The following is a 17,713-nucleotide window of genomic DNA, read 5'->3' on the forward strand; positions in this document are numbered from 1 at the left end:
CTTCCTTCTTCAAGCACTGGAAGCTCGCTCCTGTTTCAGGGCCTTTGTTCCAAACATACATGATTTGCTCCCTTACTCCCTTCAGGTCTTTGACTAATGTCCTTCTCAGTGGAAGCCTTCTCCGATCACTTTGTTTGAAATATAAACCACTCACCTCCATCTTCCTTGTCTCAATGTGTCCTATACCCTTTTCCAGCTTTCTTTTTTCCCTTGGCATTTATCACCACTTTACATATTTCTTTACTTATTTTATATATTGTCTGTCTTTTCCTCACCCCTCTCCCCACAATAACTTAAACTCCATGATAGTAGGGATTTTCGTTTGGTTCACTATTGTATCCATAAGTTCCTAGTTTAGTTTTTGGCACAGAGCAGGTATAATAATTGTTTTCCAAAAGCGTATGCATTTGTTTTCCTATCTATGCTAGGTGAGAGCGTTCATTTACAGTACTTTAATCTCTGAATATTTTTAGTTGATGAGTTCAAGATAACTTCCCTTTGGAATCTTTTAATACTTTACAAGATTGTATATATTATAGGAAAAGTGTAGTGAATTATTCACTTTTAGGGGTTAGCTTGTGTTTAGCTTGCTATTACTTGCTACAGAAACAATATTTAGCAGCTTGTAAGTAGCAATAGTAGATAGATGTATCTCTTATGACTACAGCCTCAGAGCAATTTCTAAGGTAGAAACATACCAAAAAATAAAAGAGAGAATGCCTTAACCAATGGTTTTATCTATAACTTAGATTTAAAGCCAAATTAGAAGTATCAGTCATCTAAAATCCTGTGATTAGTGTATTTCATTTTACCAACAGAGGAACTTTTGTTTTTGAAGGCAGTATAATATATTAGCTGAGAACACGGCTGTAGAGCCAGGCTCCCTGAGTATTAATCCTAGATCTCTTGCTGTTGCCTTGGTTGATTTCTTAATATCTCTGTCTGTTTTCTCATCTAGGAAATGAGAATGATAGCACCTACTTCATAGGATTGAATATTAAATTTTATAAATAGTCATCTCTCAGTATCTGTGGGTTTTTTTTTCTGAGACCTCCCACAGATACCAAAATCCATGGAAGTTGCTTATATAAAATGGCATAATTTTTGCATATAACCTATGCACACCCTCCCGTATACTTTAAATAATCTCTAGATTACCTATAATAACTACATATCACTTCATTCACATGGATTCAATGTAGTACTCAGCACATACAAATTGAAGTTTTGCTTTTTGTAATTTTTTTCTTCTGCATATATATATATATATATATATATATATATTTTGTTTTTTGTTTTTTTTGAGACAGACTTTTGCTCTTGTCGCCCAGGCTGGAGTGCAATGGCACGACCTTGGCTCACTGCAACCTCTGCCTCCCAGGTTCAAGCGATTCTCCTGTGTCAGCCTCCCAAGTAGCTGGGATTACAGGGGTGCGCCACCATGCCTGGCTAATTTTTGTATTTTTAGTAGAGATGGGGTTTCACCATGTTGGCCAGGCTGGTCTCAAACTCCTGACCTCAGGTAATCTACCTGCCTCCGCCTCCCAAAGCGCTGGGATTACAGGCATCAGCCATGGTGCCCAGCCTGTTCTGAATATTTTTGATTTGTGGATGGTTGAATCCATGATGTAGAACCCATGGATGCTGACTATATATACAGAAAATAATTAGAACAAGAGCTGACCCAGAGTGAGTGCTCAAAGCTATTAGCTACCTTTGACAGCATTGCCACCATCATTACTATCATTATTTGGAGCATCCACATCTTATTACTTTATCGTAAATATGATGTGGAAGACAATTTTATACACTACATACATTTTTATTTACTTCTTAAGCATCTGGAAGAATTTCCAAATGACCAGGAAATTGACAGGAACATTGAAGCCACCAAGCATGTGAAGTAATTTTTTCTTTAACCTTACTTTTGTGGCTCAACAGTGTTTTCAGACATTTCTCTTCATTTTATGAAAGTGCCTTTTTTCTCCTGTTTTTCCATATTTATTAAAAATACTTATATAGTATATAGCAGTACAGATGAAAACAGAAAAGAACACATTTTGGCAAAATTATGCATTTTTAAAGCTGACAGTTATTTTAGTTATAGCATTATATCCATTTCAGTTCTATTCTCCTAGTTCTCTGAATCTCTACCATATTTAGAGCAATTCTGGAAGCCAGAGAACTCTAAGGAACTAATAGGAGTTTTTGTTTCATACAGGAAATGTTCTGAAAATGTAAGTATTTATTACTTTTAAAAGTGCTTGTGTCAAATTGTTGTTAGTTTGAACTGTTAAGAAATATTTGCTCCAAGAAATTCTTGGCTATATGGAAATCTTATAAAAGCATATCATTTGTTCTATTGTTACTATTAACATTTGTGAATATTATTTTTTCTTCTATAGGACAAGGTGCAACGCTGGTTGATAGAGGAGATAATACATATGGAGGAAAGTGGGTCATAAATCCTAGTGGTGGACTGATTTCAAAGGGACACCCACTAGGCGCTACAGGTAATGCTACATACAGATTTCATACATTTTTAAATCATTTTTTCCTTAAATGTGAACGAGTTAGTCTTTCATTTGAATGAAAGATTATATTCCCTGAACTTGGTAGCTGGTGCTTTAAATGATTGTTTAACTGCAATATTTTTGATGTTCCATTAAGTAGAGCACACTTAAATAATCTTCATTAATTGATGAGAATTTGAATTAATTAAAACTAAATTCAGGATGTTTCCAAATAGAGATATTACTAGATCTGCTAAATAAGAATCATTTGAAACGAGCATGTTATTTATATGTGGTTGTATACACGGTTGACATTGCATGGAAATTATTTTCTCTTGAAACAACTGGACTAGAATTTATAAAGTAAGAATTTTACTATGGCTCTGCTGTTGACTGGCCGGCCATGTGAAACTATTTTTATCAGTCAATCACTTTAACTTTTAATTCCTTAATTATAAAATGACAAACTTGTACAATGCAGTTTCTTTTTTTTTTAAATAAAAAATTAAGCCCAAACCTCACCATGCAATTCCTTTTTTCTTTCTTTCTTTTCTTTTCTTTTTTTTTTTTTGAGATGGAGTCTCTGTTGCCCAGGCTGGAAAGAAGTGGCACAATTTCTGCTCACTGCAACTCCTGCCTCCTGGGTTCAAGCCTTTCTCCTGCCTCAGCCTCCTGAGTAGCTGGGGCTACAGGCTTGTGCCACCATGCCCAGCTAATTTTTGTATTTTTTTTTTAGTAGAGATGGGGTTTCACCATGTTGGCCAGGCTGGTCTTGAACTCCTGACCTCAAATGATTCACCTGCCTCGGCCTCCCAGAGTGCTGGGATTACCGGCATGGGCCACACGTGGCCACAACATGCATTTTTAATATATGACAGTCTACCTTCAAGTAGTGTTATGCCATTTTGTATATAATGTAAGACTTTTACAGCTGCCTATCTATTTACCTTCTCCTATCTTTTGTGTTATTGTTTCCATACAGTTACTCCTAAGTATATTATAACCCCCATGATATATTATTATTATTGTTGCTTTAAACAATCTAATATCTTTCAAAGAAACCTAAAAATTATGGGGATGATCAGTGATGTTATGGGGAGTGGCAAAATAACAACATCGAAAAATCCTGTCCTTTATAAAAGTTTGGAGAACACTGGCAAAAATTGTCAAGATCAACTTTTTCCATAACTTTAAAAATTAACCAGATTTACAACAATCTGTTGGGAGTGGAGCTGGGGGGTGCTTAAAACAACAACAAAGAGCATAATCTCTGTGAGAGCAACAAGCTTTGTGGCATTTTCACCTGCCTTAACACCTCCCCCTTTCTGCAGCTCCACTGTAGCCTTGAAAACCTACAGCTTGCAGTCATGGTGAAAATTAGCAGCCTAACTGGCACTGAACAAGTCAGAACAGAGTTGGAGCTCTTTCAAAGCCCCTTCCTCAGAGAACTGTCATTATATGACCTGTCTGGCAGTGTCCCACTTGAAAGCTTTTGTCTTTATTTCACCTCACTGAAAACTCACCCAGTGCAGAGTATTTTCCCTAGAGGCAATTGTTAAGAAAAATCAGCCACAACTGTTCAACAAAGTAGCTACCTCAGGTGCCAATTGGGCTAAACAACAAAATAACCAAAAAACTTAAACGGAAAAGTTGGGGAGTAAGATGTCCATAGAGGGCTTTGAAAAGATCTGATATGTTCCTGAGAATCTAGAAGGCTAGTAGCATATATAAGGTCAGAGTTGTGTGCATGCTCAGGAAAGACCTGAGAAGGTCCTAAGCTCACCTCTGGCTAAACCTGGGGCTCTGCACAAGCAAAAGGCAAAGGCTAAGGTAGAATTGTAAACTGCCTGGCTGAGTACCACATTATGCAGGTAGAGGTCCAGTAAAGACCAGGAGACTTTTTAGTTCAGTCATTTAAGGACATCTCTGTCCAGTCAGTAGCTGAGGGAAGAGAAAATTCAGTGGCCATGTGGGACAAAGATTACAGACTTTATAGAATTAGCTTGGAAAAGTCACTAAATAAACAACCACAACAATAAACAGCAACAACAACAACAACAAACTGGGAAAGAGGAGGATTTGATTGATTTTTAGAGAAGCTACATTATATTATTTAAAATTTCCGGTTTTCAACAACAAAAAAAGAAAGACATGCAGATAAACAATAAAGGGTGACCTATATACCTGGGAAAAAAAGCAGTCAATAGAAACTATCCCCGAGGAAGCCAAAACATTGGACTTACTAGACAAAGACTTTAACTAGCTATTTTAAATATATTAAAGGAAACCATACATAAAGAACTAAAGTATGAGAACAGTGTTTCTCCAGGTAGAGAATATGAATAAATAGAAATTATAAAAAAGACAACCAGGCACAGTGGGTCACACCTGTAATCCCAGCACTTTGGGAGGCCAAAGTGGGAGGATTGAGCCCAGGAGTTCGAAACTAGCCCAGGCAACATAGTGAGACCTCCTTTCTACTAAAAATAAAAAATTGGCTGAGTGTGGTGGCATGCACCTGTCATCCCAGCTACTTGGGAGACTGATGCAGGAGGATCACTTGAGCCCAGGAGGTTAAAGCTGCAGTGAACTGTGATTGTGCCACTGCATTCCAGCATTCCAGCCTGGGGAACAGAGTGTAAAAAAACAAAAAATAAAAATAAAAAACAAAAAACTAAGGAAATTATAGAAATAGAAATTCTGGAGTTGAAAATAAATCTAGCACAAGACATCAAGGATAAAACCCTAAATTTTAGTGGACATCAAAATTAAAGGCATAGGGGCCGGGCGCGGTGGCTCATGCCTGTAATCCCAGCACTTTGGGAGGCTGAGGCGGGCGGATCATGAGGTCAGGAGATCAAGACCATCCTGGCTAACGTGGTGAAACACCATCTCTACTAAAAATACAAAAAGTTAGCTGGGCGCGGTGTCGGGTGCCTGTAGTCCCAGCTACTTGGGAGGCTGAGGCAGGAGAATGGTGTGAACCCGGGAAGCGGAGCTTGCTGAGCCGAGATCGTGCCACTGCGTTCCAGCCTGGATGACAGAGTGAGACTCTGTCTCAAAAAAAAAAAAAAAAATTAAAGGTATAGGTGGAGAAGAAGAACCATTTAAGAATAATGAGAGGGAATGCTCAGTTAGCCAAGGAAGGAGAGTGTTTCAAAAGTAAGAGATCAGGCCATAAAAGTTAGATAAAGAACGAAAAGTGTCCTTCGGATTTGGCTGTTACAAAGTCGTTGGCAATCCTGGAGCAATTTTGAAGAAGTGTTTTGCATGGAAGCAGATGAGAGTCAGAAAGAATTATAAGTGAGAAAGTGGCAATAATAGTGCAGGTACACTTGTAGAAATAGTGGCTATGAATGGCAAGTGATATATATGTAAGGGATGTACCTGAATTATAGGTATGTGTTCTGTATGAATGAAGTCTTGGGTTTGAACCTAGGCTTTTCACTCTCTTTAGTATGTAGCTTAGCCAGTTAATCCTAGTTTCTTATCTATAGAATGGGAATATAGTACCTACCTTATAAGGCTGTTCTGTGGATTAAATGAGGAAATATATGTATGTAAAGTATATAGTAGAGTCCCCCAAAAAGGGTAGGAACACAATAACTTCCAGAATTTTCTTCCCAACTACAAAAGGGAGCCATGATGGATCTACTTAACTGGTTCTTGTTTGTTTGTTTGCCAGTAATAAACCTCTTGTTTTTTTTTCTTTTATTTTTTCTTGAAACGGAATCTTGCTCTGTCGCCCAGGCTGGAGTGCAGTAGCGCGATCTTGGCTCACTGCAACCTCTGCCTCCCAGGTTCAAGCGATTCTTCTGCCTCAGCCTCCCAAGTAGCTGGGATTACGGGCATGTGCCACCACGCCCAGCTAATTTTTGTATTTTTAGTAGAGACGGGGTTTCACCAGGTTGGTGAGGCTGGTCTTGAACTCCTGACTTTGTGATCTGGCCGCCTCGGCCTCCCAAAGTTCTAGGATTACAGGCATGAGCCAACGCGCCCAGCCCAAACTTCTTGTTTTTATCACAGTATGAAAAATAATTTTTAACCATTTTTAGAAAAGAATGTTCTTTAATTTGTAAAGAAGATTTATTTTCTAGTGTGACACCCTCAAGGTACTGTATCTGTATGTAAATGTTTTGCCCAATGCTACACAGAAATTATTTTAAAACTATTTTCTGCCTTTGGTAAATAGACTAAACTGTTTTCTTTATTCCTCAAAAGAATTAGATCATACTTCAGTGTTGATTTTGTTGCTAATGGGACATGGAGATGTCTGGATGATAATAAATATTCCTGTGGTATGGTCACTGAAGCCTTTAAGAGTTATGCTGTAGTTTGTGTGTAAAGAAGTGACTTAAATCCTCCTTTCAGACAGCTTCCTTACTCATATAGGAAACCTCTGTTTCATTAGGAGATGAATATGATATTTCATTTTAGTTGTTCTTGTTGACATACAACTTTTTTCTCCTGTGAAATAGCATGTTTTTATTATAATTTGCTTGATTGCCATTATTAGATATTTTTGTTCTGCCATCCACTGAAATACTCAGAAATCATGCTTTATAGTAACAATATAATTTTTCGTATCTATATTTGTTATTAAAATTTAGATCTAATTTTTATACAATAAAATGCACAGTTCTGCCTCTCAGAACCTTCCTGCTGCCACGTTTGCACCTTGCTGCTCTAGCCTCTGGGGTGCATTCCATCCTTTCAGCTTGCAACTAGCAGAGAAAAAAAATTACATATTTTCTTGCCCCATGCATACCTTGAGGTGAGCAAAAAAATTAAAATAAATTTTAACCATGAGGGAAATCGTGCACATCCAGGCCAGTCAGTGTGGCAAGTGCTGGGATGTGATCAGTGATGAATGTGAAATCGACCCCACCAGCACCTAACACGGGACAGTGACCTGCAGCTGGACTGTGTCTCCATGTACTACAGTGAAGCCACAGATGGCAAATATGTTCCTTGTGCTATCCTGGTGGATCTAGAACCTGGGACCATGGACTCTGCTAGCTCAGGCCCTTTTGGCCAGGTGCTTAAACCAGACAACTTTGTTTTTTGGTCAGTCTAGAGCAGGCAACAACTCTAGATGTGGTGCAGGAGGAGGCAGAGAGTTGTGACTGCCTGCAGGGTTTCTAGCTGACCCATTCAATGGGCTCTGGAATGGGTACTCTGCTTATCAGCAAGATCCGAGAAGAGTGCCCTGATTGCATGATGAACATCTTCAGTGTGGTGCCTCCACCCAAAGTGTCTGACACCGTGGTTCAGCCCTACAACATCACCCTCTCCGTCCATCAGTCGGTAGAGAACACGGATGAGACCTACTGCATTGACAACGAGGCCCTCTATGACATCTGCTTCCGCACTTTGAAGCTGACCACACCAAACTATGGGGACTTGAACCACCTTGTCTCAGCCACCATAAGCAATGTTACCACCTATCTCCGCTTCCCTGGCCAGCTCAATGCTGACCTCCATAAGTTGGCAGTCAAACTGTGCCCTTGCCATGTCTCCACTACTTCATGGCTGGCTTTGCCCTCTCACCAGCTGTGGAAGCCAGCAGCATCGAGCTTTCACAGTGCCCGACCTCATCCAGCAGGATTTCGATGCCAAGAACATGATGGCTGCCTGTGACCCCTGCCACAGCTTATATCTCACTGTGGCTGCTGTCTTTGTGGATGGATGTCCATGAGCAGATGCTCAACGTGCAGAACCAGAACAGCAGCTACTTTGTGGAATGGATCCCCAACAACATCAAGACAGCTGTCTGTGACATCCCACCTCATGGCCTCAAGATGGCGGTCACCTTAATCGGCAACAGCACAGCCATCCAGGAGCTCTTCAGGCGCATCTTGGGGCAGTTCACTGCCAGGTTCCCCTGGAAGGCCTTCCTCCACTGGTACACAGGCGAGGGCATGGGTGAGGTAAGAGTTCACCAAGGCTGAAAGCAACATGAACGACCTTGTCTCTGAGTATCAGCAGTACCAGGATGCCACCACAGAAGAGGAGGAGGATTTTGGTGAGGAGGCTGAAGAGGAGGCCTAAGGCAGAGCCCCCATCGCCTCAGGCTTCTCAGTTCCCTTAGCCATCTTACTCACCTGCCCCTTTTCTCTCCCTCAGAATTTGTGTTTGCCGCCTCAAACACAAATCTAGATCTAGAACAGTGCTAGCACGTAGTGGGCACTCAATAAGTACTTGTTGGTTGAATGTTTCCTTTCTCTTTCCACTCTGGGAAGCCTAGGTTTCTGCCACTCTGGGTGACCCTGTATTTCCTTCTGGTGCCCATCCCTTCCATCTGTCCAGTTAATATTTCCTCCTTTTTAAAATCTCCAAGAAGCTGGGTCTCATCCAGATCTCATTTAGAACCAAATGGGTTTTGAAAGCCCATGTGGATAATGGCCACCATCCTAATCCCAAAGCGAAAGATGGTAGAAGGTGGCAGGTAGAAGTCACTGCAAGGAAGGGGATGGGATTTTCCATCCTAAAAGTTTTGGAGAGGGAAATCCAGGCTATTAAAGTCATAATTTCCAGGTATTTCCATTTTCCATTTCTCAGCTTCAAGGGAGGTGTTAGCAGTATTTTCTCCATTTTCAGTCTCCCTCCAAGCTCTGCCCTTTGGAGAGGTCTTCCCCACTTTGTCAAGTGGAATCTTTCCCTCTCTGACTCTACCTCTCTCACATATTGAATTCCTCCCTTTCCCCTGATTAGAGAAAGAGATCAAGGGGGGAAAGAGATCAGCCTTGGTCCCTAGGCCTCCAGAAATGCCCTCCTAATCTCCACCTTTTCTTAGCCCCCAAAAAGGATTAACATCCCTGACTTTATGTGGGATGGTATATACCGCCACATCAGTGTTTGAGTCATTCCCGAGAGGAAAGGGGAACCTTCCTCCATCTTCTTTGCAACATCTCCTATCTTCCTTTTGCTGTTGCTTTTTTCCCCCTTGCACTTGGTTTTGTTCTGTCCTCCACTACAGATTTCTATTTTGAACTTGCTGCTTTTTTTCATATTGAAAATGTGACATTGCTCCAAGAGCCAAAAATAAATGGGAATTGGAAAAAAAAATGCACAGTTCTCACAAAAATGTGTACACGAGTGTTTACAGCAGCATTATTCATAATAGTCAAAAGCTGGAAACAAGCCAGATGTCTATCATCAACTGATGAGCAAAATGTGGTATATTTATTTTTATTTTTTTAGATTTTTTTCCAGACAGTCTCACTCTGTCCCCAAGGCTAGAGTGCAGTGGTGCGATCTTGGCTCACTACAACCTCTGCCTCCCTGGTTCAAGTGATTCTCCTGCCTCAGCCTCCTGAGTATGTGGGATTACAGGCACCTGCCACCATGCCCAGCTAATTTTTGTATTTTTAGTAGAGACAGAGTTTCATTATGTTGGCCAGACTGGTCTCAAACTCCTGACCTCAAATGGTCCGCCTACCTCGGCCTCCCAGGAGCCACTGTGTCCAGCCAAAATGTGGTATATTTATACTATGGAATATTTTTTGGCCATGAAAGGAATGAGGTACTGAAATATGCTACAATATAGATGAACCTTGAAAACATTTTTAAATTCCATTTTTATGACATGTCCAGAATAGGCAAATCCATAGAGACAGAAAATAGATTAGTGATTGCTTTGGACTAGGGAACACAGGAGAGAGATAACTAAAGGGTTGGAGTTTCTTTTTGAGATGATGAAAATGTCCTAAAATTGACTGTGGTGATAGTTGCACAACTCTGTGAATACACTAAAAACCACTGAATTATACACTTTAAATCGATAATTGTTTTTGAAAATTATATACATCCAGGTAGCAACCAGCCAAAACAAGATCAAAAACATTTTCATTACCCCCAAAAGTTCTAGCCTGTCTATTTCCAGTCAATCCTCTGGCCTCCCTGAAACACTTCTCTCTTACTCTCCACCACCACCAGGCTGAGATGTTTGACTTCTCTCATGGTAGGTTAGTTTTGCTGATCCTAGAACTTCATATGAATGGAATCATACAGCACATGTGTATATTCTTTTGTGTTTGCCTTCTTTCACTCAGCAGATTATAAAATTAATCCAAGTTTTTCTTTTTATCAGTAGTTCTTTTTTATTGTCAAGTAGTATTCTATTGTTGAAATATATCAGTTTGCTTATCCATTGTCCTGTGGATGGCTATTTGAATTGTTTCCTGTTTAGGGCTGCATGAATAAAATTGCTATGAATGTTTGTATACAAGTCTATTTGGAGACATATATTTTTATTTCTCTTGGGTTGATAACTTGGAGCAAAATTTCTGGGTCATAGGACAGATCCATATGAGTAACTGTCAAAAAGGCCAGGTGCAGTAGCTCACACCTGTAATCCCAGCACTTTGGGAGGCTGAGGTGGGAGGATTGCCTGAAGCCAGGAATTTGAGACTGGCCTGGGCAGCAAAGCAAGACTTTGTCTCTACAAAATATTAAAAAATTAACTGGGAGCAATAGCATGCACCTGTAGTCCCAGCTACCCAAGAGGCCGAGGTAGGGGGATTGCTTGAGCCCAGGAGTTTGAGACCAGCCTGGGCAACATGGTGAAACCCCATCTCTACAAAAAATACAAAAATTAGTCAGGCGTGGTGGCGCATGTCTGTGGTCCCAGCTACCTGTGTCTTTCCATACTTTTGCAGGTATATCCAGAGGATAAATTTCAAACAGTGGACTCATTGTGTCAAAGGGTAGTATATATTTAAAAATCAGTGGAGATTGCCAAATTTTCTTCAGAAAAGATTGTATCAGTGTGTATTTCCAACAGCAGAGTAAGAGAGTGCCTCTTTTCCTTCAGTCTTGTTAATACTGGATTTTTTCCTCAAATGTTAAAAATTTTGCCAGTCTTGACAGGTCATCTGTTTTTCTTCCCTGGGTACTGAAAAGGTAACCTAAAACACCCCAGGAAGATAGAATTTACTCAATTTTTAAATATTCAAAGAGAGACTCGCATTTCCTGCAGTATCCTTTGATAACCCTTTCTAACATTTGAGTCTATGCTGTTGGTAAATTTTTCCTTTTATCATTGATCTTTGAGATATTATGTATAGTGATGGTGTAGCATTTTGTGGGAAAAAACTTATAAATCTTGATGACTTGAGTGGTAGTCTGAATCGGGATGAGGAATTATTGAAAAGTAAATGTTTCCTTGCTACATATTAAGGATTTGGATATATTTCAAGTAAATCTGGCACATGGCCATTAGCTGTAATGTGCCCCAAGAAAGAATTCAGACTCCTTGAATTTATATCACAATGACAGTTATGAGTAGCTTAAACATTTTTTCTCTAGTTACTTGGATAACAAACTGCAATAGGATTCTAAGAGGTTCAGAAAATGGTCAAGCGAAGTTCCAAAATGTGTTAAGCCTCATGATAAGAATGTAAGATTCTCTTCTGTAAATGGTATTAATTCAATTGTAAGACAGTGCTACTTTGGTTGGGAACTCAGTATTGGGGAATTAGCTTTAAAAATTAAAGCTTCGTGATACTGGTTTCTGATTTTGTTTAGATCTGGATGAAAGTTTCTAGCTGCCATAACAGTATCAATAATAGAAGAAAATTGTAGTTTTCAGCATTCGAATTAAGTATTCTTTTGTTCATTGTTAGTTTAAAAACATTAATTCCTTTTAGATTTCCATTCAGGAAAATCACATTAAACTTGAACTTTTTTTGATTACTTTGCAGTGATCGTATGACAAAAAACACATTAGTGTTCAGGTAATAATGTTGTATTTTCTTCCAGTTTTCAAAGTGCTTTTACATATACTGTCCAACACTTACTGAACACTTGTTTTTTTTTTTTTTTTTTTTTGAGACGGAGTCTTACTCTGTTGCCCAGGCTGGAGTACAGTGGTATGATCTCAGCTCACTGCAACCTCCGCCTCCCAGGTTCAGGTGATTCTTCTGCCTCAACCTCCGGAGTAGCTGGGATTACAGGGACCCATCACCACGCCCGTCTAATTTTTGTATTTTTAGTAGAGATGGGGTTTCACCATGTTGGCCAGGCTGGCTTCAAACTACTGACCTCAAGTGATCCACCTTCCAAAGTGCTGGGATTACAGGCGTGAGCTGTCACACCCGGCCTGATCACTTGTTTTAAATGAATAAAGGTTGGATATGGTGGCTCATGCCCATAATCCCAGCACGTTGGGAGGCCAAGGCAAGAGGATAGCTTGAAGCCAGGAGTTCGAGACCAGCCAGGGCAACAAAGCGAGACCCTGGTTTCTACCAAAAAAAAAAAAAGAATAAGTAAAATTTGGCTTTAGTTTATTCTTAGCTATCTCTACTTTTTAAAAAATCCATATTAATATCTGTAATCTACTGAAAGGACATGAAAGTGCCTTTGAGATAAAGCTCCTGACAAAGGATTATTGATTACTTTGAAGCTAGAAGTGGGTTTTTTTAGTTTGGCCTTTTGTCGTAGTTCAGCCTGGCCTTTTAGGCCTTTAAGAAAGGCCTCTGTGCCTTTCCAGTAGGCTTCAACCTAGTGTTAGGTCCTGATCTTCTGTTATTCAGTCAACATCAGTTCAGTAGTGAGTTATTGTGCACCCACCTCATCATTAGGTACTGTAGGGCTGTGAAATACGAGGTCTACTCATAGACCAATTCGGAGCCTCCTGAAGCTTTTAAAAGTCTATGTTCCTGCCTGAGTGTGGTGGCTTATGCCTATAATCTCAGCATTTTGGGAGGCTGAGGCGGGCAGATCGCTTGAGCTCAGGAGTTCGAGACCAACCTGGGCAAGATGGTGAAACCCTGTCTCTACAAAAAATGCAAAAATTAGCCAGGCGTGATGGTGCATACCTGTAGTCCCAGCTACTCGGGAGCCTGAGGTGGGAGGATAGCTTGAGCCCAGTAGGCAGAAGTTGCAGTGAGCTGAGATCATGCCACTACACTCCAACCTGTGTGGTAGTGCCAGACCTTGTCTCCAAAAAAAAAAAAATTTTTGTATATATATATATAAAATATATGTTCTATATATTATATATATAATATATGTTCTATATATTATATATATAATTATATATGTTCTATATATTATATATATTACATATGTTCTATTATATATTATATATATAATTATATGTTCTATTATATATATTATATATGTTCTCTATATAATATATATATATAAAAAATATATATGTATATGTTCCTGTCCTACCCTTAGACATTTTCTTGGGTCTGGGTTGGTCCTAAACAATTTATATTTTTTTAAAGTTCCCCCAGAGCTTGTCATGCATAGCCAGATTTGAGGGCTAGGGTTAGGATATACAAGGTAACTACTAGCCTCAGGAAGTGTGTAAGAGGCAGATAATACAAGAACACAAATACTTATATATTTAAATAAGTAATTATAATACAAGGCAGAATGTGCTGTAGGAGAAGCACAAAGCAGAAGTATGAAGAGGGGAAAAAGGGAAAGGAGGATGGCAGGGTCACGAAGATTTGCTAAATCCCATCATATGCCTGGTGTTTTGCCAGCATTTCTATCTACTTGAGTTTTGGGGAAGGAGATGCACAAAGAGGAAGCACGTTTCAATCAAACTGTTTGCTTTTACCAAACAGGTTTAATTCCTTCTTGCCTATACAAACTCTACCTTTGTTATTTTCCCAATAATAATACGCTGTTCTAAGTACACTTCATGTACAAGTGCATTCAATTTTCATATCAATTTTTCTGTTTTACAGAAGAAGAAAATAGAGGCATGGAGAGTTTAAATGATTTGTATGAAGTCATCCAGCTAGAGAGCGGCAAAGCTAAGATTCAAACGCAGGCTATGTATTCCTAGCTTCCAGGGTCTTAACCATTATACTGTGCTTCAGTGTCCTTTCCTCAGTAGAAACGCACATCTTCAAGTGCTCTCTCAAATGTTATCCACCTTATGAAGCTTTTCTTGTTTCACTGATTCTTTCCATAGATTGAATTAATCTTTCCCTTTTCTGAACTCCCATACTTTCTCAGTACTTTTCTTTTGACATTTATGCTCATAGTATATATTATAATTATTTATAAGCTTTAAAAAAACTTCCCTATTGAGGCTGGGTGTGGTGGCTCATGCCTGTAATCCCGGCACTTTGGGAGGTCAAGACGGGTAGATCATGAGGTCAGGAGATCGAGACCATCCTGGCTAACATGGTGAAACCCTGTGTCTACTAAAAATACAAAAAATTAGCTGGGTGTGGTGGCAGGCACCTGTAGTCCCAGCTACTTGGGAGGCTGAGGCAGGAGAATGGCGTGAACCTGGGAGGTGGCAGAGCTTGCAGTGAGCCGAGATTGCGCCACTGCACTCCAGCCTGGGTGACAGAGCGAGACTCCGTCTCAAAAAAAAAAAAAAAAAAGAAAAAAAGAGAAAAAAAAATCTTCCCTATTTAACAGCCTATGAAGTCAGGATGCATATTTCATTTGTCTCTCTACCTTGAACGGTGCGCAATACATTGCATATTTAAAGGGATAGTTGAATATATTATTGCTCCTTTAACATCTAGAACGTGGCATGGAGCAAAGGGAATACATTTGTTTAATGTGGGAAGAATTAGGATCATTAGGAAGAATTCATTGGAAGTTAGATTTTGGCCGGATACAAGACAGAACTTTCTAACGTGGCTTCTCAAAAATGGAATAGGTTGCCTCCTGAGAGCATGCGTTTACCTGTCACAGAGGCTGTGCACAAAAAATACATGTAACAACTTGATAGGAATGTTGTAAGGAGAATTTTGCCCATCTGTTGGGCCTTGGATTTGATGAGTTCATAGATCCTTTTCAATTGTATTATAAGATGCTCTGATTTCCTGTGGGAAGTAATTATTTCTTTTTCTGCATTCACATAATTCTTGATGTTTTTAATGACACGTATATTATTATTCTATCCTGTGATTTTTGTTTACATGTTTCAGTACTTTTAAAGGCATTATAAACTTCTCAGGTCTTAAGAATTTGGGTGAAAATGATGTGAGAATAAGTGGAATTTTAGCCAAGGGACCTAGCATTTTCAAATCAAGCCATGGCTTAGCTTGTCTACTCTGTAAGAGGTTGCCAAAATAAATCCTAGGACAATGACTGGTAAGACCTAAATCCAATATAAGCTCTTAAAAAGCCGGCAAGTCAGTAAGGGCTGATTAGCTTTTCACCAAAGTTTCTATTTTACCTTTCAGCATATCCTCCAAGCTACCCATCCTTATTTCCATTGCCCAGAGTTTTGCATTTTTACCACTGCAATGTGAGGAGAGGTAAATTTTATCATTAAACCCTGTGCCAGGACAAATGGAGCCCAGGAGATGGTGTCTACTCTAGATACCTGTTGCTAGCTAGAGATAACTAGGAGAAAGCCCTGAATTTCTATTTCTATTTCTTTTTTTAATTTTTGAAATCAGGGTTTTGCTCTGTTGCCCTGGCTGGAGTGCAGTGGCATGATCACAGCTCATTGTAGCCTCGATTTCTTGGGCTCAAATGATTCTCCTATCTCAGTCTCCCAAGTAGTTGGGACTCCAGGCACACACCTTCATACTGGCTAATTTTTTACATTTTTGGTAGAGATGGGCTTTTGCCATGTTGCCTAGGCTGGTCTTGAACTCCTGGGCTAAAGCGATCCGCCCATGTTGGCCTTCCAAAGTGCTGAGATTATAGGCATAAGCCATCATGCCTTCTTTTTCTTTTTTTGAGGTAGAGTCTTCCTCTGTTGCCCAGGCTGAAGTGCAGTGCAAACGTGGTGCAAACATGCTCACTGCAGTCTCTACTTCTTGGGCTCAAGTGATCCTCCCGCCTCAGTCTCCCAAGTAGCTGGGACCACAGGTGCATACCATCACGCCCAGCTAATTTTATTTTATTTTTTCTTTTGTAGAGGTGGGGTCTCCCTATGCTTCCCAGGCTGGTCTCAAACTCCTGGGCTCAAGCGGTCCTCTCTCCTTGGCCTCCCCAAAAGCTGGGATTACAGGCGTGAGTCACCACACCTGGCCCCTTTTTCTTTCTTCACAATTTCACGGGTAGAAGATTCATTGTTACCGTAGATCTTAGCAACCTCAGCATATCATTTTTTTCCCTTAAAGTTGGGAACTTCCACCTTTTCACTTAAAGGAAGCACTTGTATGCACATCTGAATCGCCACTTCACTCCTCTTGCGCTTTGGGGCCATCATTAAGTAAACTAAGGATGACTTGAACATGAGCACTGCAGTACCCATCACAGTCGTTCTAATAACAAAGATAGCTACTAACTGACTAACGGGTGGGTAGGATGTACCACTTGGATATGCTGGGCAAAGGGATGATTCGCATCCCAGGTGGGATGGAGCTGAATGGTGCGAGATTTTATCATGCTACTCAGAACAGCATGCAACTTAAAACTTATGAATTGTTTATTTCTGGCATTTTCTATTCAATATTTTTAGACTGTAATCGACTGAGGGTAACTGAAACTGGAAAGTGAAACCATGGATGTGAGGGCACTACTGTATTTTACTTTTGTTTTTGAAATATATTTTACATGTGATAGATAATTTTGTCAGGCCTCTGAGCCCAAGCTAAGCCATCATATCCCCTGTGACCTGCACATATACATCCAGATGGCCTGAAGCAGCTGAAGATCCACAAAAGAAGTGAAAATAGTCTGTCCATGCCTTAACTGATGACATGCCACCATTGTGATCTGTTCCTGCCCCACTCTAACTGATCAATTGACTTTGTGACAATACATCCTCCCCACCCTTGTGATAATCTACTTTGTGATGTTCGCCCGCCCTTGTGAATGTCCTTTGTACGATATACCCTCCCCGCCCTTAAGAAGGTTCCAAGATGGCCAAATAGGAGCAGCTCCAGTCTACAGCTCCCAGCGTGAGTGATGCAGAAGATGGGTAATTTCTGCATTTCCAACTGAGGTACCAGGTTCATCTCACTGGGGCTTGTCGGAGAGTGGGTGCAGTCCACAGAGTGTGAGCTGAAGCAGGGCAGGGCATTGCCTCACCCGGGAAGTACAAGGGGTCGGGGAATTCCCTTTCCTAGCCAAGGGAAGCCATGACAGATGGTACCTGGAAAATCGGGACACTCCCACCCTAATACTGCGCTTTTCCAATGGCTTTAGCAAATGGCACACCAGGAGATTATATCCCACGCCTGGCTTGGAGAGTCCCACACCCATGGAGCCTCGCTCGCTGCTAGCACAGCAGTCTGAGATCAAACTGCAAGGCG

At 40.3% G+C, this 17,713-nt stretch overlaps 1 protein-coding gene and 1 pseudogene across 4 annotated transcripts in view; both read left to right on the forward strand.

Moving 5' to 3' along the window:
* Positions 1 to 17,713, forward strand: part of SCP2 (sterol carrier protein 2) — a 129,392-nt gene that overhangs the window by 65,910 nt on the left and 45,769 nt on the right. For all 4 annotated transcript variants that reach the window (XM_030818833.1, XM_030818834.1, XM_030818836.1 and 1 more), the window contains one exon: positions 2,406 to 2,513. In XM_030818833.1, coding sequence (XP_030674693.1) covers positions 2,406 to 2,513 — 108 coding nt within the window. The remainder of the gene's footprint in view (positions 1 to 2,405; positions 2,514 to 17,713) is intronic.
* LOC105738780 lies at positions 7,237 to 8,653 on the forward strand (annotated as a pseudogene).

Source organism: Nomascus leucogenys, chromosome 9 (genome assembly GCF_006542625.1).
Source record: "Nomascus leucogenys isolate Asia chromosome 9, Asia_NLE_v1, whole genome shotgun sequence".
NCBI lineage: Eukaryota > Metazoa > Chordata > Mammalia > Primates > Hylobatidae > Nomascus > Nomascus leucogenys.